Raw genomic sequence first — 23024 nt, forward strand, 5'->3', positions numbered from 1 at the left:
GCAAACAACCACCTACTCTCTATCTCTCACTGTGAATATTTTGCAATTTACTACACACTGGCTTTGCATCCAATCTGACTCACACTCCACTCACCTGTGGCTGTGTGCTAATAATTCCACTACCACCACCGGTCGGTGTGGATTGAACTGGGTCACCTAATAATCATCATCTCACCTGGTCTTCTCCTCTCCACACACAGCTAAAGTATCCCTCAAAAAAATGTCCCGCATCCCCAAGTTGACAACCACAACCCCGATAGCCTGGACAAAACATCAAGTTCGACCAGCAGCAGCAGATAAGACAAATGATAAGCCAGCCTCATCACAGTCGTCGTCATTCCTGGTGGGTGAGTATAGATAAGATTATTCACAGTCGCCATGACAATTTATAGTCACAGACGTAGAGAGAGAATTGATTGAGAAAAGGAGTGGCCTGTGTCACTTCTACGAGTTTGGCACTGCTTTTTTCTCCACTTCCGCTTTATTCCACTGGTAGAAAAAAAGGTATTTGAACTGCACAAAAAAAACTGCATTTTAGGGGATCCACGACGATCCACCTGTTGCTTCCCCGTCACGGTTCCACGACAGAGCGTGACTTTTCTCTCTTTGAGTCTCTCTGACACGTCATTTTCCACTAAAAATATCGTGGATTTTACTGAAATTCTCTCCTAAAATAATTTTAAAATTATTAAAAATGCATAAAAAACCACAGCTCCCCCCACAAAAAAAACTAACCACCACTTCTCTCTTAGGAATGTCCACGCTCCCCACCTCCGTGTGGTCCCCCTCCCCCCTGCACGGCTTCATCCCAGGCACAATCACCGACCTGGGCTCCACGACCCTCACGATCCTCACGACGGACCCGGTCACAAAGAAACAGCAAACCATCGAGACTTCCCACTTTTCCGTCTTCCCAGCGCAGGATGGAGACGTGGATTTCGATGATAACTGTGGGTTGATGTACTTAAATGAGGCCACGTTACTGGAGAATCTGAAGAGAAGATGGGAAAAGGGGGGGATTTATGTGAGCAGTTAATTTATTTATTATTTATTTTTACGCTGATTTAATTAAATTTCCACTCTGTTTTTAGACCTACACGGCCAACATGCTCATCGCCTTGAATCCCTACACCCCTTCTACCTCGCTTTACTCTACGTCGACCATCCAAAAATACCAGGGTCGCTCCCTGGGCACTCTTCCACCGCACGTTTTCGCCATTGCTGACAAGTCCTATAGGGATATGAAGACGATGAAAATGTCCCAGTCGATCATTGTCAGTGGGGAGTCGGGGGCGGGGAAGACGGAGAGCACGAAATATATTTTAAAGTATCTTTGTGGGTCTTGGGGGAGTGAGGCGGGGGTCGTGGAGAAGAGGGTGTTGGATGGTGAGTTATAACTCTTATTAGTGGATTATGTGGGGATAATGTGCTTGCTTCTGTAGATGAGATTTCCCATCTGAAATCAGGCTAATGATGATGTTTTAGCGACACCAACTCGGGCTATTATAACTCTAAAATTATAAAAACACTGATAAAATTATTAAATAGCAAACCCGCTCCTGGAATCCTTTGGAAACGCAAAAACCACGCGGAACAATAATTCCTCGAGATTCGGGAAATTTATAGAGATCCATTTCGATGAGAAATACCGGGTCAGCGGGGGCTACATCAGCCATTATTTACTGGAGAAGAGCAGGTACTTTATTTTAAATTATTCCCCTATAAAATCACACCAACTAATTAATTAATTCTACTGTAGAATCCCCTCCCAATCGCCCTCGGAACGCAACTACCACATATTCTACCAGCTCCTCTCGGGCCTCCCCGCCACCATAAAAACCACCCTCGGAATCAACTCCCCACCCTCCTCATTTAAATACTTATCCTCTGGCCTGTGCGAATTCTTCGGCGAAAAACTCCGTGACCCCGTCGTCCACGATAAGAACGATTTCCTAACTCTGGAATCCTCCTTTAAAAACTTGGATATAAAATGCACCCAAGAAATCTACCAAATCATCGCTTTAGTATTGCACATAGGAAATCTAGAATTCCAAGAAGATGAAAACCTCACTTCCAAAGGGGGATGTAAAATTGTGGAGAATGAGAACTTAGATTTTGTCGCTGATTTGGCTGGGTTGGACAAAAAAGAGTTGATCACTGCGTTGACCTCAAGAGTCATGCAGACCGCTAAAGGAGGGTCCAAAGGGACCGTGATACAAGTTCCGTTGAAGAAATATGAGTCATTTCAAGCCCGTGATGCATTAGCAAAATCGATCTACAACAAATTGTTTGATTTCATCGTATTGAAAATTAATGAATCTATCCCCACACCGAACAACTCATTTAAATACATTGGCGTTTTAGATATCGCAGGGTTTGAGTATTTTACTGTTAATTCTTTCGAGCAATTTTGCATAAATTACTGTAACGAGAAATTGCAGCAGTTTTTTAATGAGCGGGTTTTGAGGGATGAGCAGGAATTGTATGAAAAGGAGGGATTGAACGTGGCAAAGATCGAATTTATTGATAATTTGGATTGCATCGAGTTAATAGAGAATCGTCCGGGGATACTAAGTTTATTAGATGAAGAGGGGAAACTGCCAAAACCACTGGGGTCACATTTCACGGGGCAGGTTCATAGCGTGCTGGGGAGTCATTTTAGGTTGGAGTTACCTCGTAAAAGTAAAATAAAAGAGCACCGTGAGATTTTAGACAGCGAAGGATTTATCATTCGTCACTTCGCAGGTGCGGTGTGTTACGACACGAGGTTTTTTCTCGATAAGAACAATGACGCGTTGCATTTTAGCTTGGAGATTTTGCTGCAGAATTGTAGTAATGAGTTTTTAAGGACTTTGTATAGTTTGAGTAAAATTGAATTTACCGGGAAACTAGGGTTTGTGAGCGTGGCGGGGAAGTTTAAAAATCAGCTGGGGGAGTTACTCGAGGAGAAGTTGAGAGTTACAGGGACGAGTTTTGTGAGGTGTGTCAAGCCGAATTCGAAGATGGTGGGGGGATTTGGGAAGGGGGGTTGATTTTGAGTCAGTTGCAGGCGGCGGGGATGACATCTGTGTTGGAGTTGATGCAGGGGGTGAGTTGTGGGTTTTTTATTTGTTGAGTGATTTATTGGGATTATCAGGATTATGGATTGGGATTTAGGATTAATTATCCTGGTAAAAAAATTATGGAATTAATCTTTAATCCTTAGAATATATATAATCTCGGATTAATCTAATCCTGGATTAACGTTAATCCTTAAACAGAGCTGGGATAATCCTGATTATGGATTATGGATTTTAATCCCGGATTATTAATGCATAATCCCTAAACCGGTAATGAGTTTTTTTAAAGATTAATCCATAATCCCGATTTTTCTGGAATTAGAATTATTCCGGGAATAATCCTATTATCCGTGATTACTAATCCAGATTAATTAATTAAATTTTGATTTTTTTAAATTAATTTCCAGGGCTTCCCCTCCCGCGCGCATTTCCAATCTTTATACTCCACCTACTCCTCCCTCCTCCCGCCAAAACTATCAAAACTGGACCCGCGCTTTTTTTGCCGCGCGCTGTTTCAAGCAGTTGGATTATCCGAGCAAGATTTCAAGTTTGGACTGACCCGGGTGTTTTTCCGGCCCGGGAAATTTAAAGAATTTGATTTAGTCATGCGGTCGGATGGGGATGCTCTGAGGGAAATGGTGGCAAAAGTCGGGAAGTGGATCGTGGTTAGCAGGTGGAAAAGGGGCATTTTCGGGGTGTGGGCCGGGGTTAAACGTGAGTTTAGATTTTAATTTTTTAAAATTTATAAAATTAATAACCATGGAAATTTAAATTCCAGTGCAAAACAAGATAACCTACCGTCGCCGTAATTTAATAATAATCCAAAAAACCATCCGGATGTACCTCGCCAAGAAGAAGCATAAACCTCGCTACGTCGCCGTGGGGAAATTAAACTTATTGCTAAAAAGGGTTAAAGAGTGCGAGGAATCGGCGGGAAAATTGAAAAACAACGCGCAAATGCGGGGGGATGTTGAATTGGTTAAAAATGAGATTTTAAATGGGGTCAGGAGGATTAAAACCACGCCTAATTTAAGTTTAAAAGATGTTGAAAAAATAGCAAACGACGGATTAAAATCCATGGAAAATTTAGTTAAGAAAATTTCTGAGAAGATTCAACAGGAGAAAAATCAGGAGGAAATTGAAAAAGCGAGAAAGATTCAGTTGGAAATGGAGAGGGTTAGATTAGAGAAGGAAAAGGAAGAGGCGAGGAGGCTGGAGGAGGAGGCCGTTAAAAAGAGGTAATAATTACGGTATTTATTTGAAAATGGCAATTTCTACTGATCACCCCTCGTATAAAATCCCTTTCTCCCTTAATAGAAAACAAGAAATGGAGCAGAAGCGACGTGCGGAGGATTTACAACTCGCGAATTTAGAGAAATTAGCCTCAGCGAATCTGACCACCCGGCAAGCCCCTAATAATTTCCAGTCGGAAGAAGCCCAGGAGAAAAGGGACGTTGAAATGGCCTTGAGATTGGCGAGGGAGGAGGGGAGCACGGTGGACATCACGGAAAATTCTGGTGGAGGATTGAAAAGGAGCGAATTTGTTAATAAAATTAAGGAAAAGAAACATGATTTGTCGGGCTGGAAGTATTCTGAATTGAGGGATGCTATAAATACGAGTTGCGATGTGGAGTTGTTGGGGGCGTGTCGGTAGGAAATTTTATTCTTATGAATTCATACAATTTTTCATACAATTTACTAACTTTCCAGAGAGGAATTCCACCGCCGGCTAAAAGTGTACCACGCTTGGAAGGCAAAGAATTCTAATAAATCCAAGCCCCAAGTAACCACTTCTGCCGCACCAACTCCAGGGAACACAAACACCGACCCCCTCCGCGCCCCCCTGTCCGTGTACGACTACCAGAAATCCCACGCACCCACGAAACACGATAACGGGACAAGTCCAGAGAACCGTTACTTCAGAATCCCTATCAGTAAAGATAACGGGTTTAATCGGGGGCTGTGGTATGCGCACTTTGTGGGGGAGTTTATCCAGAGGCAGATGGAGGTGCAGGGTGGGGGTGGGGGGCAAGCGGGGGTGAAGAAGATGGTGGCGGGTGAGAGTTAATTTAATTTAATTAAATGGGAATTTTGAAGGAGAAATTACACATTTTTAATTGATTCGCAGGCCGAGACGACATGCAAATGTGCGAATTGAAACTGAGCGAAACGGGGCTGGCGAGGCGGCGAGGGGCGGAGATTTTAGAGTATGAATTCGAAAAGGAGTGGGGCAAGTGGGGGGATTAAATAATTTTCTTTTAGTTTTGTGGTGTGAAAATAAATGTGGTTTTATTTAGTAGTTTTTTGTGTGCGTTTTATTTGTTGATTCGAGTCTTTGTTGCGTAGTTTTTGCATGGAAATAGTGGAGTTTCTCTCTGAGGAGCTTCTCTGAAATCCGGTAGATCTCGCTCCATGGAAAATCTTTGTTCCTCATCCGTCATCCACCGGAGAGCAGAGCGTCACGCTGCAATTCACTCTCTTTCCTCCTTCACAAATGTCAATAATTCCCTAAATAACACCAATAAAATACGATAAAAAACCCTTATTTATTAATAAAAAAACAACCTCCACTTTATGACTTTCATCAATTTTTGGTATAATAATTAATAATTTTTTGGTATAAAAATTGCATTGCTCACAAAATTGGTAACTAAAAAATATGAACACAAAAAAACACTTAAACTTTACACGTATTATTATTGTTATTATTATTATTCGTTGGAGAAGTTCTTTTCAAGAGATCGTCCGCCACACCGCCGATTTGCTGCTGCTGCGGGTGCGGGGGTGGAATCTGACCGTAGTAGGTCGTCGGGGAGGGGGGTGTGGTGGAGGAGTTGGTGAGGAGGGAAGAGGCCAAAGACATGGACATTGCGGAGACGGCGTGAGTCGTGGCGTTGGCTGTTGGATTTAGAGAGAGAGATTTTTAATAAATTTCGTTAATAAATTGAAACTTTACAAGGGGAGCGTGCGGGGTGGTGTGGGTGGATTTTTTTTCGAAGAATTTTTTTCTGCTCGTGGGATATTTTGGAATTTTTGAGTGTTTTTCTAGTAATAATTAATTTTTTGAAATTTGAACGGGGAAATTTTGGAACGAAAACTACTACTTGGAATAACCCGGAAACATTAGAATTTTGCAATACTCCATTAATACTCACAAAATTCACACGCAGCACCCAAAACCCACCCCTTGTATAAATGAGGTTAATTTAGGTTGTGTGGTTTATTGATATTTTTAATAAAAATTGTTTTACAAGGGCGCGTGCGGGGTGGGGTGGGTGGATTTTGCGCGTGGGTAATTTTTGGGTAGAGTTGCAAACTTTGGATTCCAAAGTTCCAAAAGTTCCAAATCCAAATGTTTTTTTGTGAGATATTTTTTTTTTAATTTTTAACATTTTATACATAATTTTGGGACGTCGAAGTTTTATTTTTATTTTCCACGATATTCACAAAATCCACCCGGATCACCTAACGTTCACCCCTTGTACAAATCAATTTTTTTTATAATTCTCACCCAAATAACTGTAATGATGCTGTTGGTGCTGCTGCTGTTGATGGTGGTGATGGTTGTGGTGATGATAATAAGGATTGACCCCATGATGATGATGGTGATGCGCTGCCGCGACCGCCGCGGCCGTGAGCGCCGCTGCTCCATGGTGATTTTGATACATTAATTGATTGGATGGAGTTGATGATGGAGTTATGCTATTATTAGGCGACGAGGACTGTTGAGGGGCATTCGCTGGTTGTGGTTGTTGGTTATTATTTTGGGTGTAATAATCTGTAATTATTTTTAAAAATTTAAAAAACCCGCTGAAAAATTAGGACCCAATAAAAACTGACCATTGAACTGAACAAAACTGGGTAAATTGCCATTGGTTTGTAATCCTGGGGGAGGAGCGTACAAGGGTTGCAACAGGGTCAAATTGGTCGCGGTTTCTTTAGGTGGTGGGGGTAGGGGTGGAGGGGGTGGGGTCAGGGTGTGGAATGACATTCCCACGGGGGATGAGGTGGAGGGGGGGACTATTGGATTTTGAAAAAGTTAATTAAAAAAATTAAAACAAAAATTTTAAACCCTCCCGCCACCAATTTTTGCTTAGCGTTACGAACCCAGAAAAGCGGTTAATTTAAAAAATCAAATTACCTTGTTGATAGTTCATCTCATAAATAGAATCACCATGGAAATTATTTTCACTGTTGTTGTTGTTAAACACTTCGTCCTTCCATTTTGCCAGGTTGGCGAGTTGGTGTTGTTGATGGTGGGGGTGGGGTGGGGGGTGGGGAGGGGGTTGCTGCGGGGGTGGGTGGGGTGGCGGCCAGCAGGTCAGGGGCTGTGGATTTAATTTTATTTTAGTAATTGGTTTCGGTAATGGAAATTAATATTGTTTCCGGTAATTAAGAGGTTAATTAAACTCACGTTGTAAACGCTGTCGACGACGAATCGCTGGCGTTTTAATAATAATTCTTCTTCCGATTCAATTGGTTGGTTTGTGGAGTTGTTGTTGTGAGGGGAGGAGGATGAAGTGTTGGTCGGTGGGGGGCGGAGGGGGTCGGCTGTAAGAGAGAAAATATAATTTTAATATGTAAAGCTGACATTCGGTGCGTAATTTATCATGTTTTAACATAATTTGGCTGTATTTTAGTGCAGATTACATGGTTATATAACTCTCATCATTTTTCTCTTTTAGGGATAAAATCCTTGCATCACCCCCTTATTAGGAGAAAGCACGGACAACAAAAAAGTGTATGCACCCTGGCATCACCCTATCACAAAATCATATGACAAGTTGTTTTGAGCTTCCTTTTGTCAAAAGATACAATTTTAGTTAGATTTTAGATACCATTTTCACGAAAAAGGTATTGCAATGTGTAATTTCGCTATTTAAGAGTATAAGTTGCATATTATAACTTTATCCAGATTTTTTAAGGGTGAAAGTAGGATGGTTGCAATGAGGAATTTGTTAAAATCCATTTAAAATCGTGGGTGATATTGGCCAACCTTTTCGTATAAATAGAATGCCCTGGTGGTTTGTTGGGATGCCTTATGAGCAATATCACAGCAAAATGGCATGAAAACTGTTGGGGGATTGTCTCTGCACGTTTTTTACCAATTTGAGCATAAATTCCATGTCTCATGCCCTTTTTCTGTAATGTAACTTTCATCAGGATTTTTTACTGGTCGGGAATGTTTGGTGTTCAGCAAAATTTATCATGATGTGGTCGATTTAAATTTGCAATTACGAAGGAAAGGGTTAAAGGAATAACAATGCTGAATAATTCGCAATAATAAATTTGTTAAAAAATAGTCCGTGGATGGAGGTGAAAAAATATTGTCGGGGACGCATTGGACATTCCCTATTTGCCAATCTCTATCCTTGATAAGAGTTGTACTACTACATGTTTAAAATTACATAGAATTTATTATATATAGTATTACGAATTTACTTTTCTGTTATCGAGGAAATTTCATAGCATGGACTTTTACTGTTATTCGGACTTTTGCATTTATTCTAGACATTTCGCAATTAAGCATCAGTTGGTAAACATTCCTATAATGCTGCCACTACTCTTAATTTCAGCCAAGAAATTCTAATTACCATAATAACAATAAATTATGTAACACGGTGTGTATCGGATTACAACAAGAATTGAGCTAGATGGGGATTTGTGTTGTGAAGGAGTACACATTTTTCTATTAAAAAATGTCCCAAACATTGACAGAATTTAGTATTTTATGCATATTATCCCTGTTTTTATTATCAAGAAAATTTTATGTCGCTCCCGTACTTTGTCAATTGTGTAGAAGGACAAAGCTTGTGCAAGTGTTTGAATCTCAAAAATTCGCATGTGTCACAGTAAAAATCTTATGAAAACTATTGGTGACTAAACACGTTTCATGATGCATTTTTTCTTGTAAAAAAATTACATGAGAATCTACTCTTCTGTTATCAAAAGGGGTAATAAAAAATGAAGACTTTAACTCGGTTTTTTGTATAACTTTGTTAAGCATGCAACAATTATTGGGCCCGCAGGGTTTGTAAACATTCAGTTGACTCTGCTGTTTAATAAACTCCCACTACACGCATAAATTTTAAAAAAATCCTTAAACAAATTCTAATCACCCCGTCTACAACCACTTCCAATATAATTTTGTTTACCCGAAAAAAAGGTGAAAGTCAAGGGTGAAAACTATATACAAACTAATCAATCTAAACATTTGGTAAATTTTGCATAAGCGGAGGAAGAGGAGGGGAGTGTGTTGTGTGTAACTAGTGGGCGTCTATGCAAACAACGTGTATGTAAAAGTCAATGTGTGTAAATATTTCCGTGCAAGTACATTTCCCTGTTTAATAACAAAATTCCCAAAATGAAAATACTTTCCCCGAATAATTTTCTGCAGATTTTTTTTTCTTTACAATCTCGATTCTACTAACCAAAAATTCCTCCCCTCCCCTCTCTCTGAAAACAGCGTCCCCCCGCATACATCCTCTCTCTCTCTAAATTCCACTCTATATCTCTCCTTCTACCTCCTTCTCCTTCTACCTCCTCTCAAAACCAAACCAACTCCCAAAAACTACTCCTCCGAAAATCCCCACCCGCATCTCATAACTCCACTACTCTCGTATGGCGTAACTAAAAAAGAACAATTCCTCCGTATACACTCGCCTCCCCAAAAAAGAATCTCCCAGCCAGCCTTTCCTCCACATCCACCAAGAATCTCCTCTCCTAGATCGGAAGAGAAGAAGGGCGTTCCACTCGAACAACTCCTTGGCAAAGACTTGTACATTACATCAGAGAGATGCGCTTTTATAAATCTCTCCCTCTCCCTCCGCGTTATACAGAGAAACTGGGAGTTGGAATCACATCCTCTATTTTATATATAAGATAAAAAGGAGGGTCCAACCACGACCATTTCCACTCCTCTCTCACAGTCCCTCCGTCTCTCTCTCTCAGTCATCACAGATTTTGCTGTGCTGCTCTTTTGTTATTAACCTTTTCGCTCCCCTTCCCCCTCTCGCTTTTTATAATAATGCACTCATCACGAGATTGACTCCTCTCTGGAGAGGAGGGAATCACATATGTCGCAGAGAGATTATTGTCATACGATTTTGATTGTAATCTCCACTCGTTGAGTGGTCATTTGTCAGTGGAGAGTGAGTTTTAGATTAAGGGATTTTTTTATTAAAGGGGGCGGTGTGAGATTTCATGAGAGTCGGGTTTAATATGACCAATTTTGAGCTACTTTCTCTCTCTTATAAAACGTGAATTTTTAAGTTTAAAACTACACAAATTAAAAATTCAACTCACCTTTAAACTTCCTCTTATTATTATTACTATTCCCCCCACCACTTTGATTCTCCACTTGCTGGTCACTATTCCCACCACCCCCACCACCCCCATTGATCCCCAGGATCCCATTGATCGAGTAACTCGGCCTACTACTAATCGGCTGCACATTATGATTATTATTCTCCTGTTGTGTCTGCGACACGGGGCTCAAGCTCCCACTGGAAGGAAGTTGTTGATGAGAATGATGTTGATGTTTTGCTTTCTCGGCCGCCTTATTTCGGACGATCCTAGAAAATCGATTAAAATGACGCCCTCTTACCAAATATTAGCATAATGGAGAGAGAGTCATAATTTTCTAAGTGCTTTTTTTGTATGGTCTCTCTCGAGGGTTGAGAGAAATGAAATTAAGTCATCTCTCAGAGTATTAAAAGCATCTGCTTTTATTAAGAATAGAGTGGAATTAAGAAGGGAATTAAGGGAGACAAAATCCAATTTATTATTTGTCCCATTTGTTCGGGTTCATAAAATTGGTTTAATAAAGGTTATTAATGGGTGGTAATTTCATAATTTTGCATAAGGACTGGGGAATTTTGGATTTGGAGAGAGAGAGTGGGGATTGAGATTGAGTTATAAATTTTGGAATCTCTCGAGGGACGCGGAGTAAAATAAAAAAAAGTTCTGTGACAGAATAAAATTTAGTACCGATCAATTCGTGATTTATTGGAGGAGTTTTTTCTTTTGGAGAAGTTGACAAAATTTATGGGAAAGCGACTTTATATAGAGGGTATTCATTATTTCTTCGTATCCTTAGTATTCTTCGTATCGTAAAATACTTACGACGCTTACGAGATTTTGTAAGCGTCGTAAGATTTTCTCATCGAAAATCACGTTACTACGCTTACGATTTTTACTAAACCTGACCCCTTGTTTTTTCTTCGTAAACTATTTTACGATACTACGGATACGAAGAAATAATGAATACCCTCATAAAGAGTAAAGCGAAATAAAGAGAGAAATACCGATTAATGGAGCTGACGGAGGGCACATTGTCCTGCGAGCAGATTCCTTCAGCCAATAACCTATCGCGGATTTCCCAGGCAAACATTGTCGGGTTTTCACGTTTGTAATTCGCTATTGCATCCACGACCAGGGGGGTGGCCACTTTGGGTTTGGAGCCACCGATCACCCCGGCTTTGAAGGAGCCCGTTTCGTAGTATCTAAAGGAAAGGGGGGGTGAATAATTAAATGTGATTTTGGTGTGGAATTTCAGAAGACTTTTTTTTAATTGTGTGGAGAAATTTCATAACAATTTGCATGGAAAAGTAAACAAAAGTTGGGTGGAATTTTTGCATGGAAATTTGTTGGGTGGAGGTGTTTTTGCAGGGGAATGTTTAATGGGAATTTCATATATTCTACAAGTGAAATCATGGAACTTTCCGCGTATTTGTCTGCGTAGATTGATCTGCGGATTTTGTAAAATTATCAACAAAATTGGTGTTAAACAAGTGATTACATGGAAAAATATCTCTGAAATTTGCAAATTGAACAAAAATTGAACAAATTTTTTTGCATGGAAATGTTTGAACGAGAATTTCATATTCCATTTCTCCAAGTAAATCAAAACTCGTCGTATAAAAGTGCGTGTGCGGTCGTCTCTTCATCATCTCTTCCCACCCAACAAAGGCCACCATTGTTCCCAAAAGCCGAAATTTTCATAAATCAGCCTCTTTGTTCATGGAAATGTATCTCCCCATAAAAATGTGTCCACCACATGTGTGTGTGTAAATGACACAAAAATTCCATTGAGTTACACTTACCTGCTGAGAATCTTGCTGACGCAGCCATGGCTGACTCTGAGTTGTCTGGAAATGTCGCAGGGCCGGACTCCGTTGTGAGCCAGCTCCACGATCCTCTGCCGCACCACGTCGGGCAGGGGACGACCGTTCACAAACACCCCGCCGAGCTGGTTCACGCCGCCGTGACCTGTGGATTAATAGGGAAAGGTTTATTAGTAAATTGGGAATTTGTGTGTGGATTATAATCGGGGAATTGTAAGTTTTATTTAAGAAAACTCGTCGCAATTTGTAAGAAGGGGTTTGTAGAATCCCTGAATTTATAATTTTTGACGTGTCAATTTATGAATCCCCTCGGAATTAACAGTGTCGAGATGATGACTTTTGACGGTGGTGGTGGGATTTGCAGAGGATTTATGGATGTAAATTACGTGGTAAATCCTCAAAATTAATGGAATTGGATTAATTTGTGGATTAATCCAGGGTTTTTTAAAGAGAAAGTCTGAATATTTTTAATAACAACTCTCTCAATTTATGTTTTGTGACTTTTGAGGGTGGAATTTGCATGGTGGATTCATGGTTTATAAATTATGTGAAGGGATTAATAACTTTGTCCTTGATATTAATGTGAAAGGATTAATTTGCATCCCGGAATTACTCCAGAGTTTTTAAGAGAAAGAGAGAAAGTCTGAACATTTGTCGTAATAACTCTCTCTTGCAAAATATGAAAACCCATGTCGAATCAATTTCCTCTCAAACTCCAGAGTCACAACCACACGGAGAGAACATGTGAATCCAATTTAAGGCCGCGTGCTGGTGGTGTGTCCGGTTATCGAAAAGTATCAGAATTGAGGATTATGTTGTTGTCGTGGTAGTAGCAGAGAGAGATCAGTGGTTCTGGGAGATGATATGCAGGGGGAGAGAGGAGGGAGAGAGAGATTTTTAGTGTATTACACTGATTTACAGGGTTTTGATTAATGTGTGTGGATGCGGAGTGATTTTTTGATGGGATTTATAGGGGATTTAAATGAGTGGTAGTAGTGTTTTTTTTCGGTGGTAATTTGATGTTGGAGAGTAGTTTGTGGAGGTTGTGAATTTTTAAAATCGGTTTGGTGTAAAATGGGTTTTGGTATTATACACCGCTTTATTGACTTGTTTTTCTTTAATAAATCCAATGAAATTTACGAAATTTGTTAGGGAATTTCGATGAAAATCTCAAAGAATCTGATTTTATAAGCCCTTCAAATTCCCTTCAAGTTTTGTTACGATGATTTTTTTTGGTGGTTACATAAATCTGGGTCTGATTTTAGTGGTCGTTTGAGTGCGTTTGCTATTTTAATGTTTAAATCGGTGTCGTTTAAAATGATTTTGGTTAATAAATCCGCCGCTTTAATAAAAACTTGCTTCTTAATAACGCGAGACTGAAATTGAGTGGTAGTACTGAAACTGATAATTTGTTAATGAAAATCTAAGGATCCAATTTCATGAATCCCTACAGTGAAATACTTTTAATCTAATTTAGACTTTTCCTACCACTCCAAAATCCCCCTTTTTTCTACACAAAAATACCCACCACCCCCCATTTAAAAAAATCCCCTCTAAAAAAAACCTAACAGTACACAGTCTCTCCTTCATCCACACCAATTTTCCCACACACACACACACAAATTCACACCACATAACAATTCCGCACAAAAAAACTCTACAGCTCTGAACGTTCCGCTTGATTGGAAAAGATTGGTTACGATTTTTTCTCTCTCTTGAATTTTTATTATAAAGCGCAGTGTGATTTTTGTGAATGGCTGCTGCAAAAATTAGGGACGGATTTGGAGTGTGGAATTTGGTGGAATTTTTCAGGCGTGTGAACAATCGGAAGAGATTCACACACAGGGAAAATTTAGACAAAATCTTGTAAAATTCACTTTAAAATTACTTTACACGAATAATCTTACAAGTGTAATATTCCATCATGTTTTGGTTGTAGCGATACGCCGTCGTCAAATCCATTGGATTATCTCTCTGCTTATTTTTTAATATTTTATATGGGAACTTTCACTCTTTCACTATTTTTACTTAATCTGAAAACAAAACGGAAATCTTCCTCCTGAACCCGAATCTGGAAGCCAACTAAAGGCAAGTAAAACCCCGTGAAATGAGAACACCCCGAAAAACGGATTTGGAGAGAGAGAGCGGAGGCGGAGCGAGGATGGGGAAGGACACGCCCGGGTGGAGCGAGAGAAAGTTACAGGGGGGAGGGGCCTTCAGGAGAGTGTGTGTATGGGAAAATGTGTGGAATTCGGAGTTTAAATTAAGATTTTAAGAGATTAAGTGGCGATTTTGAAGAGATTTTTAAACAGATTTTAAGAGAGAGATTATTCCCGTTTAAGAGTATTTACAGGATCGACTAAGCAATGAAGTGGACAAAGTTGACCTTTTTTTTGGAGAGTCTCTCTCTCTCTCGAAGCATCTGCTGATGATGACCGATTTGAATGGAGTGTGTTTAACAAGTCAATTCCGTGCATTTGATAAACTCTCCAGAGTCTTTTGTATTACTAGGAAAAAGGTGTTTGCGAGAAGAGAGCATTGATACAGTGGACCCTTTGGAAGAGAAGTGTGTCATTTAGTGAAGTAGAGACTGGAGGGGGACTGGAGAGAGTCAATGAAAAGAAGGGTCTCTCTCTTCATCTATTTTTCGGTGGAGAGAAATAGCAGCAGCAGTGGGAGCATGAGCATGAGCAACAACATCATCATTGGGAATAAAGGTTCCATTGACAAAAATGTGCGTATATAGAGGAAGTGCAGCGATATATGGAGAGAGGAGAGTGGAGCTGCTGCCCATCCATCCGATCCTGGTCACAAGTGAGTAACTCTTTTTATTATTAATAGCAAATTTCCAAACGATTGACAGACCGTGGAGCAAGGCCTTGACATTTTTTGCACAGCGGAGAGGATGAGTGGATGAGTGGGTGCAGTTTTTTTATGTGTGTGTAGTGTGTGTGTTTGTTTAATGGGTGCTTTTTTTTGGAGGGTGATTTTTGGATTAGATAATTATTGGTTTCATAATTGTTGAGATTAGATTTAAGGATGAATTGGTGGTGAAAGTGCAGAATGAGAGTTAAGATTTAAGGAGAGTCCAAGGGGCAGGGTGAGATGCGCTCTCTCAGCTCTGACACTGAGCTTCACTGACAGAGTCTCACCTTGCCTCCACTCCACTCTCCACTCAACTCATCCGCTCATCTCTCCTTGCACTTTCTCTCATTCTCCACTTTCTCTCCCTTTCACCTTAAGCTTTCACCCAATCCATCTTCACCACCGCCATCTACCCACCAACCTCTCTTTCAAACCTCACATCTCCTCCCCCCTCATGAATCATCTCTCATAAGCCATAAACCCATCACAACTCCATAAATAAACCCTTGTTGACATCTCTAATTATCTAATTTCTGCCCACTTTTTTAGCCGTAAAGATTTTAGTGCTAATCAGTTTTGAGAGTCAGAGGCTTTAATGGGACTTTGAGACAGAGGCTTTTTATTTTTTAGAGGGGGTGGATGTAGCTTTTAATTTAGTTTTTGCCAAGGGGGTGTGTAAATCTCTGTGAATCTCATGGAAATATTTTAACCAGAAATTTTAAGTAGAAATATTAAACTCATTGTTTAATCCAACTTTCAGGAAATTCCACCCAAACTCCAAGACCCACCAGGACGAAAAATCCAAGAATGACTCTTGCTTTTTCCCTCTACTCTCTTCCCTCAAAAGAATTTGTATAAAATAAAGACTCCTTTATTCTTTTCCACATCTTCCACTGCTCCAATTCCTCAAATCTTCTTCTCCTCAAATCCATCCACCTACGCTAATAAAAATCAGAGAAAATCCTCTCATCAAATTCCCACGATCGAAGTCGATCCTCTCGAATCAATCCACCGTCATTGTCACTCCTAGATCGACACATCGGCAGATATGCAAAGTGGATAAAAATAGCCGAGAGTAGTGGCTCTACACCGGATGTAATCAAGTGGAGAGAGATTTTTTGTCTGTGTAGAGAGTGGAATAAAAAGAGCAACAGGTAGTTGGAACACCACAGGATGTTGGGCATCCTCTCTCTACGACTGCTACACTATTTTGTCCAGTACAGAAAAGCAGGTGGATGCGTCGGTGATGGTGTGGTTTCCGGTTTTTATTATTATCAATTTTTTTTTACTTACTTCCACTCGGTCCACCACCTCCACCACCCCCATTATTTCCCCCACCGTTATCATCGTACTCCTCGTTATCTTGATACTCCTCGAGCATGATTTGTTGGAGGTCCGAGGTGGGTCCACCAGGGGGCTGTTGTCCAGTGGGGAGCATCATTTCTGTGAATTACGTGATTTTATCGGGGTTAGAGGGATTTTTTAACATGTTTTTAGCGTGGTGTTAGTGGTGTGAGAGTGTAAGAATGTGTGTATTTAGTGGGCCATATGTCACTTTTACTCTTTTTTTTATGGAGAATTTTTTGAATAGAATTAGAGAGGAGAGAGGAGAGATTTTGCGTCAGGTGGTTCGTGTTTTTTCTGCTGGATAAGAAGAGTGTGGTGTGTGGGATAGTGTCATTGACGTGGTGCAGGGGGGGATAGATTTTTGGGGATTTTTAAGGGAATTTTTAGAGTTAAGAGAGAAATCAAGGTGTTTTTACTTTTTTTTGGGAATTTTGGGAGAGTGGGATTTTGGAGAAGGTAGTGCATTTTTTTAAATGGGATTTGAGGCGAATTTACGATAAATAGCTAAAGTAAATGGGTGATAATTTAAGTGTAATTTCAGGGAAAGTTGATAATATATCAAGCCATGTAAACTAAACTAAAAAGTAACGAAAAAACTTACAAAATTTCCATGCAAAACTTCTCAAAACGACCACGAGAGAATAACACACACAAAACACGAAAAACACACACCAACACACGGACACAAACCACACCCACTATAAATTTTTAATAAATAAACTCAACACTGATTAGCAGCATGACTATTTAAAAAAATAAATAAAATAAAGCTAAAACTAAAACATGTCTAAAAATAGATTGCACATTATTCGTTGCGTTATATGATTTCGTTGTTGTCTGTCCCGATGCGGAGGTGGGCGAGGAATGAGATGAGAGTTTGGACGAGTCAGTGTGGTGAGAGAGAGAGGGTGGAAAAAAGTTGGTAGCTCAGAACAGTAGTAGTGAAGATAAAGGGTTGCTTTCGTATCTGCCGTAAATGGGGTTGGATTTTTTGGGCAGGTGCACCAGCAGCAGCAGCACGAGATGCATGGGAAAAGTTGAGATTTTTTGAGATTGAGACTGAGGTAGAGTGAGACTATTCAGTGGTGAAAGGTGCAGGGATGAATTAGTAGTCATAACCTGATTGGAAATTGTTGTCACCATGGAGAAAGTCTAGGTGCCTTGGTTTTTACGTAATTTTTATTTCATATCCATGTTTTTCATAAGAATTTCCCCTAAATTCCTATAAATCCCTCGATAAAACCCACCTAATTAACAAGCATATTCCCCTAAATTCCCTAAAAACACTAGCAAAAATCCCTCTCCATTTAATACAAATAAACAAATTACCCCCACACCACACCACCACCCACACACAAAACCTGTTGCTACAAAAAACACCCTCCCCGCGCGCACCTGCCCAACAAATACACAACGCGTAATTACTTCCGTTTCATGAATTAACTTTTTTCCTTCCCTTCTCATTCTGCGTGTTTCCTTAAAAACATTTTGAGCAGGTGGAAAATGAAATCTCGGCGCTTTTAAACGAGAAAGACGTTGTTAAGGAATTTTCAGCGTGGTCATTTTAATGCACACATTACATTTCATAAGTCCACTTTGTATCCATCCCTCAATACAAAACCCACTAAAAAACACTGAATAATTCACCACCACGTTGAAATTTCAGACCAAAGAAAAGGTCAAAAGCATATTACTTAAAAAGAGAAGAAGAAGAGAGGATAGGATTTCTTGGTTGACCACCCATCCATGAATTTTAAACCATTAATAAAAGTTTTTTTAAGAGAAGAAGAAGAGTAAAGGAATTATTCGGCACGCGACTCCTCGCGTTGCACCTGCTCGAGGAGTGTTTTTCTTTATATTATTTTGGATGATGAGATGGTAGTAGTTGTGGCACGAGCCGGGGATGTTTAGCTATTTTTTTTGGATGGTAATTTGGTGAGAGGAGAAGAGGAGAAGAGGAGCAGGTGGAATTTATTAACAGGAGTAGAGAGAAGAGACGAGAGTTATGGAGGAGTTTTGAGGAAGGGAGATGATGAAGATGAAGAAGATGAAGGAAAGGAGAGGAAGTGTGCTTCGGTGGGTTTTAACTGAGAGAGAGAGATTTTTAGAGGCAGGTGTTTTCGTAGGGGATTTAGGAAGAGGTGGAGAGGGTGGGTTGGGAGGGGGGAGGATTTTTTAAAATTTTTATTTGGGGAGGGTTGAGGAGGAGGAGAGAGAAAGGTGACTTTCTTTAAAAGGAAATTGGTGAGAAATTAGTCAGAAGAGTCGGAAATTATGGAAGGGTTTTAGTGGATTTCAGGATTTAAATTCGGGTTAAACAGGGAATGAATGGGAAATCGTCCTATTAACACGGGGATTTTTTTAAAAGAAATTTAGAGATTTTTAATGGGAGAGAGAAAGCCGGATTTTCTTAAAGGATTTTTGTTAACAGGGTTGAGGGTTAAATTCCGGTTTTAAAAGCGCATCGACCATTTAGATTTTTGGGCAGGTGTTTTTATTAATTAAGAGGAAGGTTAAAACAACTTTTGAGATTTTGGGGAGGGCGAGATTCTTCAGGGAGAAAGGGTTTGAGGAGAAAGCCGCAGGTTAAGTTAAGGAAATTGATTGGGAATTTGTGATTTTTTAACGGAATTTAGAGAGGATTTTAAATTCTGTTTTTAAACGCGGATCCACTAAAATGAATGTGATTTCAATGGACTATTTTAGTGAATGGCAGAGTTTTAAGATGCGAATGTAAATAATTGATTATTCTTTTAATTGGTGAAAGGAGTTAGTAAATTTTATGGGTATGAACGAAAAATGGGATACGTGCACAAATGCACAAAGGGAAGTGCGAATTGCACATAGAATTTCTGTATTAAGAAATGCGAATGGAATTTCAGGGAATTGTAATTCTTTGTAATTGTTCAAGGGAGTTTAAAATTCCAGAAAATGGAAAGCGGAAAATGAATGAGAAATGAGTGGATTTAATGAAACTCATAGTAAAAAAAATAATTTTTAACAACAATTTTGAGACTTTGTGTGGTGAGATTTTTTTAATGGGGGAGAGAGAAAGGTGCTTTAACCTTTAGGATCCCATTTATAAAATGTTGTCAAGAAAAATCGTATCACTAAGTCCCTAATTAATTTCCAATTAAATATCCTTCAGGCCCGAATAAATGTCAGTAAATTGTCCTCACGCACCCAAGCTGATGAATCTTTTCCGACCACACGGACCCGAATTTTATTTTCAAGAAAAAACCAACAGAATATGTTCGTATTATCACATGCAACGATATTTAAGAAAAACTACTACGATTCATGAGTAAACATAATTATGAAAAATATTTAATTTAAATGGGTGGCAAAGATGATTCGTCCGAAAATTGAGCACCAGTGAGCAGATTTCCATCTTCATCAAATACTACGATTTCATGATTAGGACTTAAAATAAATTGAACTGCATTTGGGCCCAGAGTATCAATGTCTTCGGGAAGTCGTGGTTGCGATATTTGAGTGTGGGGCTGACTCTGCGTATTTTGTGGAGTGGTTGAGATTTTCTACAATGTTCCATTTTTATCTAAGTGTTTGACAGCAATATGGTGACAAGGTTTCAATCGAACTGGAAAGGCTGGATTTTCAGTTCGTGGTACTGTTGGAGGTCTTCCAATTGGTTTCTTGAGGGTTGGATATTTTTCTTGAATTTCTTGAATTGAATTTGATATTTTTCGTGGACTGGGATCCTAAAGGTTAAAGGTGCGTATATATGGAAATGCGATTGAGAATTGGTTTTAATTGAGAGAATTAAATTCTTGACTTGGTTTTAAGTTTTAATGGAGTTGAGGTTTTAATAAGCGCCGAAAGCACTGATGGAAAATGAATGCGTGGAACTCGTAGGGTTTTTTAAATAAATTGAGAAATTGGTGAGATTTTTAATGGGAGAAAGGAAGAGAGTTTTTCAATAAATTAAATTATTATTAACAGAGATTAGGCTTTAAATTCTGTTTAAACGCTTCTCCTCCAGGAAATGAATGCAGGCGTGGGTTTAAGGAAACTCTTGTGATTTTAGTAAATAAAATATTTGGGGGCGTGATGATGATGTGAAATGAGGTATAAAATCTAAAGACTACAATTTGAGAAATGTGTGAAATTAGGAAATTGAAATTAGTTAGAAATTGCTTGATTTTAGTCAAAGGCGAGGTGATTTTAAGCAACTTTTAATCGAAATTTAGTATTTCGGAGTTTCATTTTTGCCATTTTTTAGCGTGCCATTATTTTGTGCCAAAATTATGCCAATTTTGTGCCAATTTTCGATTGTTCTTTTGGCACGCCAATTTAGTGCCTTGCAAAAGGGCCTTGAACTGCTTCGATATGAAATCGACGCCGATTAAAAGAATACACTCCACAAAAAGCTTGGAATATTTTGGGGGTATTCACGTCACTCGCAACACTTTGGGGATAATTTTTTTCGCTAATTTTTGATTCCCATTTTCAGTCCGAGGCAGGGCTTATGTAGTCGTCGTGTCTGTCCGTCTGTTGCGATAACTAATCGGCTTGAAATTTTGAAAAAAAACCAAGCCTGACTCGGGCTAAAGTCTGCACTGTATTTTAAAAACTCCCCGTGAATACCCCTAATAGCCAACCTCTAACCCATCCACCCACACACCTCACACCCAATTAAAAACCCACACCCCTTTATCATTACTCCCCCTCCCCCTCAAAAAAACCTCTTAATCCATAAAAACACCCATTTCTCCATCCACAAAAAATTTATTTAAGAATAATAATAATAACGAAACCATAACAACAATTTATCATATAATATAAAAGATTCATTCCTCCCACCTTACGCGCGCCACCCACCCGTTAATTAAAAACAGAGTAAACCCTACAAAACGACGCACCTCATGCCCTGTAGCCAGCCCTTCATCCCCTGGAACCCCCCGCCCCCCTGCCCCCGCCTTTGCTTAATACGACATTGTTGGAATTATTGTTCAACTGCTGACGGCCGCCGGAATTGCTCTGCTGCTGCTCCAGTTTCTTGTCGATATGCGATTTTATGTCACGTGACAGGATGTAAAAGGACTCTTCAACGTTGTAGGAGGCTTTCGCAGAGGTTTCCAGGAATCTATGGAAAATAGTAAGGTTGCCATGGTTACGATATTTTGTTTGGATATAAAATAATATAAAATAGTAGCCCGAATCAGGGCTTATTTGATTGGAGTCTGTCTGATTTAAAAGTTGGTGGTTTTTCAGGTGAAATTCGGTGGATTTAGTCGAAATTACGGTTCGGGCTGTGCGAAGTTTTGATTAATAATCACCACAGTTTCAAAAAACCACGGTGATTCGACCGACCTTCGTGGTTGGAAATAAACGTTTTTATAAAGCCCGAGTCAGGAGGTGGTGGGCTTATGTGACCCGTGTCTGTCTATCGGATTAAGGTCGTATAAAACTTGTATTGGCTTGAAATTTGGTGCACACGTTAAGGGGTTAAGTTCGAAGATGGGCAAAATCAGGGATAAGTGGGTGGTGAGACCCGTGTGGGGTGGTTAATAATAGTAGTCGGACAAAAAAGTTGGACTTTTTGCTTTGCTCCTGACTCGGGCTAAACGAAGTCATCTGCACTGTAGCTATTTTTTTTTTGGAAACCATCTGGTTCGGGCTGTGCGAAGGACTAAATAACCACGGAAACCACGTCCACCCACCTGATGCCATACTCCACGGCGAGCTGTTCCCCTCTTTCTTTGGAGACTGCCCTCTTGTCGTTCATGTCGCATTTGTTGCCCAGGATCATTTTTTGCACGTCGGGGGCTGCAAATTATTATATTTATTCCCCACATAAAACAAAGAAAAATCCCCATGGAAACAGTCCTCACCGGCATGCTCCTCAATGTTCCTGATCCAGTTCTTAATGTTTTCAAAGCTCTTTTCATTCGTTATGTCGTAAACGAGCATGATCCCCATGGCGCCGCGGTAATAGGCCGTTGTTATGGTGCGGAATCGCTCCTGGCCCGCGGTGTCCCTGTGTTAGTTAAAATTGGGGGATTTACACTAAAAATAGTGGTATTTCTTGTGAATTAAAGCAATTTCCACACTCACCAAATCTGCAATTTGATCTTCTTCCCGTCGAGTTCTATCGTGCGGATTTTGAAGTCGATCCCTGTGGATTAATTTATTAATCAGTCAGTTAATTAACTAAAATAAAGTAAAACTCACCAATGGTTGAGATAAACGTCGAGTTGAACGCATCTTCTGAGAATCTGAAAAGGACGCAGGTTTTTCCCACCCCGGAGTCGCCGATTAAGAGCAATTTAAATAAATAGTCGTACGCTTTCGTCATTTTTTTAGTTTTTAATTAGTTTTCAGTCTATTTTTTGTGTTGGTGGAGAGTATTTTGCGAGGAAAGATGAGTGTGTTTTGGTTGTCAATTTTTTTTGTATTAAGTGGAGAAGTGAAGTGTGGTTGGGGTGGGGGGTGGTAGGTGGCGCCGGGGTTGTGAGGAGTGGGGTGAGGTGAGATTTTGAGATTTTGTTGAGATTTTTTGGGATTTTTTTATAAGGTTTACGCAGGATTTTTATGGGGGTTACGAAAAAAATTGGTGACTAGGAATTTGTGGAGTTTGCGAAGTTACGAAAAAAATTATAAAGTT

General features: G+C 39.8%; 3 protein-coding genes across 5 annotated transcripts; 1 reads left to right on the forward strand and 2 right to left on the reverse strand.

Annotated features, from left to right (window-relative positions):
• The first annotated feature begins 105 nt into the window (after positions 1–105).
• LOC110843144 (myosin heavy chain 95F-like) lies at positions 106–5358 on the forward strand. Its single transcript, XM_022089079.2, is given in 11 exon segments — positions 106–347; positions 753–1024; positions 1092–1386; positions 1549–1696; positions 1760–3003; positions 3006–3088; positions 3467–3773; positions 3838–4297; positions 4377–4709; positions 4770–5116; positions 5188–5358. Coding segments are annotated over 11 exon segments (3735 nt in total). The 5' UTR covers positions 106–220; the 3' UTR covers positions 5307–5358.
• Positions 5359–5414: 56 nt separating this feature from the next.
• LOC110842745 (paired box protein Pax-5) lies at positions 5415–17705 on the reverse strand. 3 transcript variants are annotated; one of them, XM_035847526.1, is made up of 10 exons: positions 16998–17705; positions 16343–16492; positions 12164–12329; positions 11366–11563; positions 10365–10633; positions 7474–7610; positions 7201–7387; positions 6900–7079; positions 6571–6837; positions 5415–5957 (listed from the first exon to the last, which is right to left on the reverse strand). In XM_035847526.1, the coding sequence occupies exons 2-10, from the start codon at positions 16488–16490 to the stop codon at positions 5737–5739; spliced, it is 1773 nt and encodes a 590-aa protein (XP_035703419.1). In that variant the 5' UTR covers positions 16491–16492; positions 16998–17705; the 3' UTR covers positions 5415–5736. The 3 variants fall into 3 exon arrangements, with proteins under 3 accessions (XP_035703419.1, XP_035703420.1, XP_021944239.1); XM_035847527.1 differs by lacking the exon at positions 6900–7079; XM_022088547.2 differs by lacking the exons at positions 16343–16492; positions 16998–17705 and adding an exon at positions 14092–14548.
• Positions 17706–21125: 3420 nt separating this feature from the next.
• LOC110842746 (ras-related protein Rab-8A) lies at positions 21126–22828 on the reverse strand. The gene is made up of 5 exons (XM_022088549.2): positions 22592–22828; positions 22475–22535; positions 22252–22397; positions 22081–22186; positions 21126–21503 (listed from the first exon to the last, which is right to left on the reverse strand). Exons 1-5 carry the CDS (start codon positions 22713–22715, stop codon positions 21302–21304), a joined length of 639 nt encoding a protein of 212 aa, XP_021944241.1. The 5' UTR covers positions 22716–22828; the 3' UTR covers positions 21126–21301.
• Positions 22829–23024: the final 196 nt, after the last annotated feature.

The sequence above is a fragment of the Folsomia candida genome, unplaced genomic scaffold (genome assembly GCF_002217175.1).
Source record: "Folsomia candida strain VU population unplaced genomic scaffold, ASM221717v1 Fcan01_Sc002, whole genome shotgun sequence".
NCBI lineage: Eukaryota > Metazoa > Arthropoda > Collembola > Entomobryomorpha > Isotomidae > Folsomia > Folsomia candida.

Coding starts and splice junctions, on each gene's coding strand:
- LOC110842745 (XM_035847526.1), bottom strand. CDS start 16,490: ATGATGCTCCCCACTGGACAACAGCCCCCTGGTGGACCCACCTCGGAC. Junction 7,611..10,364: donor TAATAAGAGGAAGTTTAAAG/GTGAGTTGAATT, acceptor TCTCTCTTACAG/CCGACCCCCTCCGCCCCCCA. Junction 7,080..7,200: donor TGAGATGAACTATCAACAAG/GTAATTTGATTT, acceptor AAAATCCAATAG/TCCCCCCCTCCACCTCATCC.
- LOC110842746 (XM_022088549.2), bottom strand. CDS start 22,715: ATGACGAAAGCGTACGACTATTTATTTAAATTGCTCTTAATCGGCGAC. Junction 22,187..22,251: donor GAACATTGAGGAGCATGCCG/GTGAGGACTGTT, acceptor AATAATTTGCAG/CCCCCGACGTGCAAAAAATG. Junction 21,504..22,080: donor GCCGTGGAGTATGGCATCAG/GTGGGTGGACGT, acceptor TATTTTCCATAG/ATTCCTGGAAACCTCTGCGA.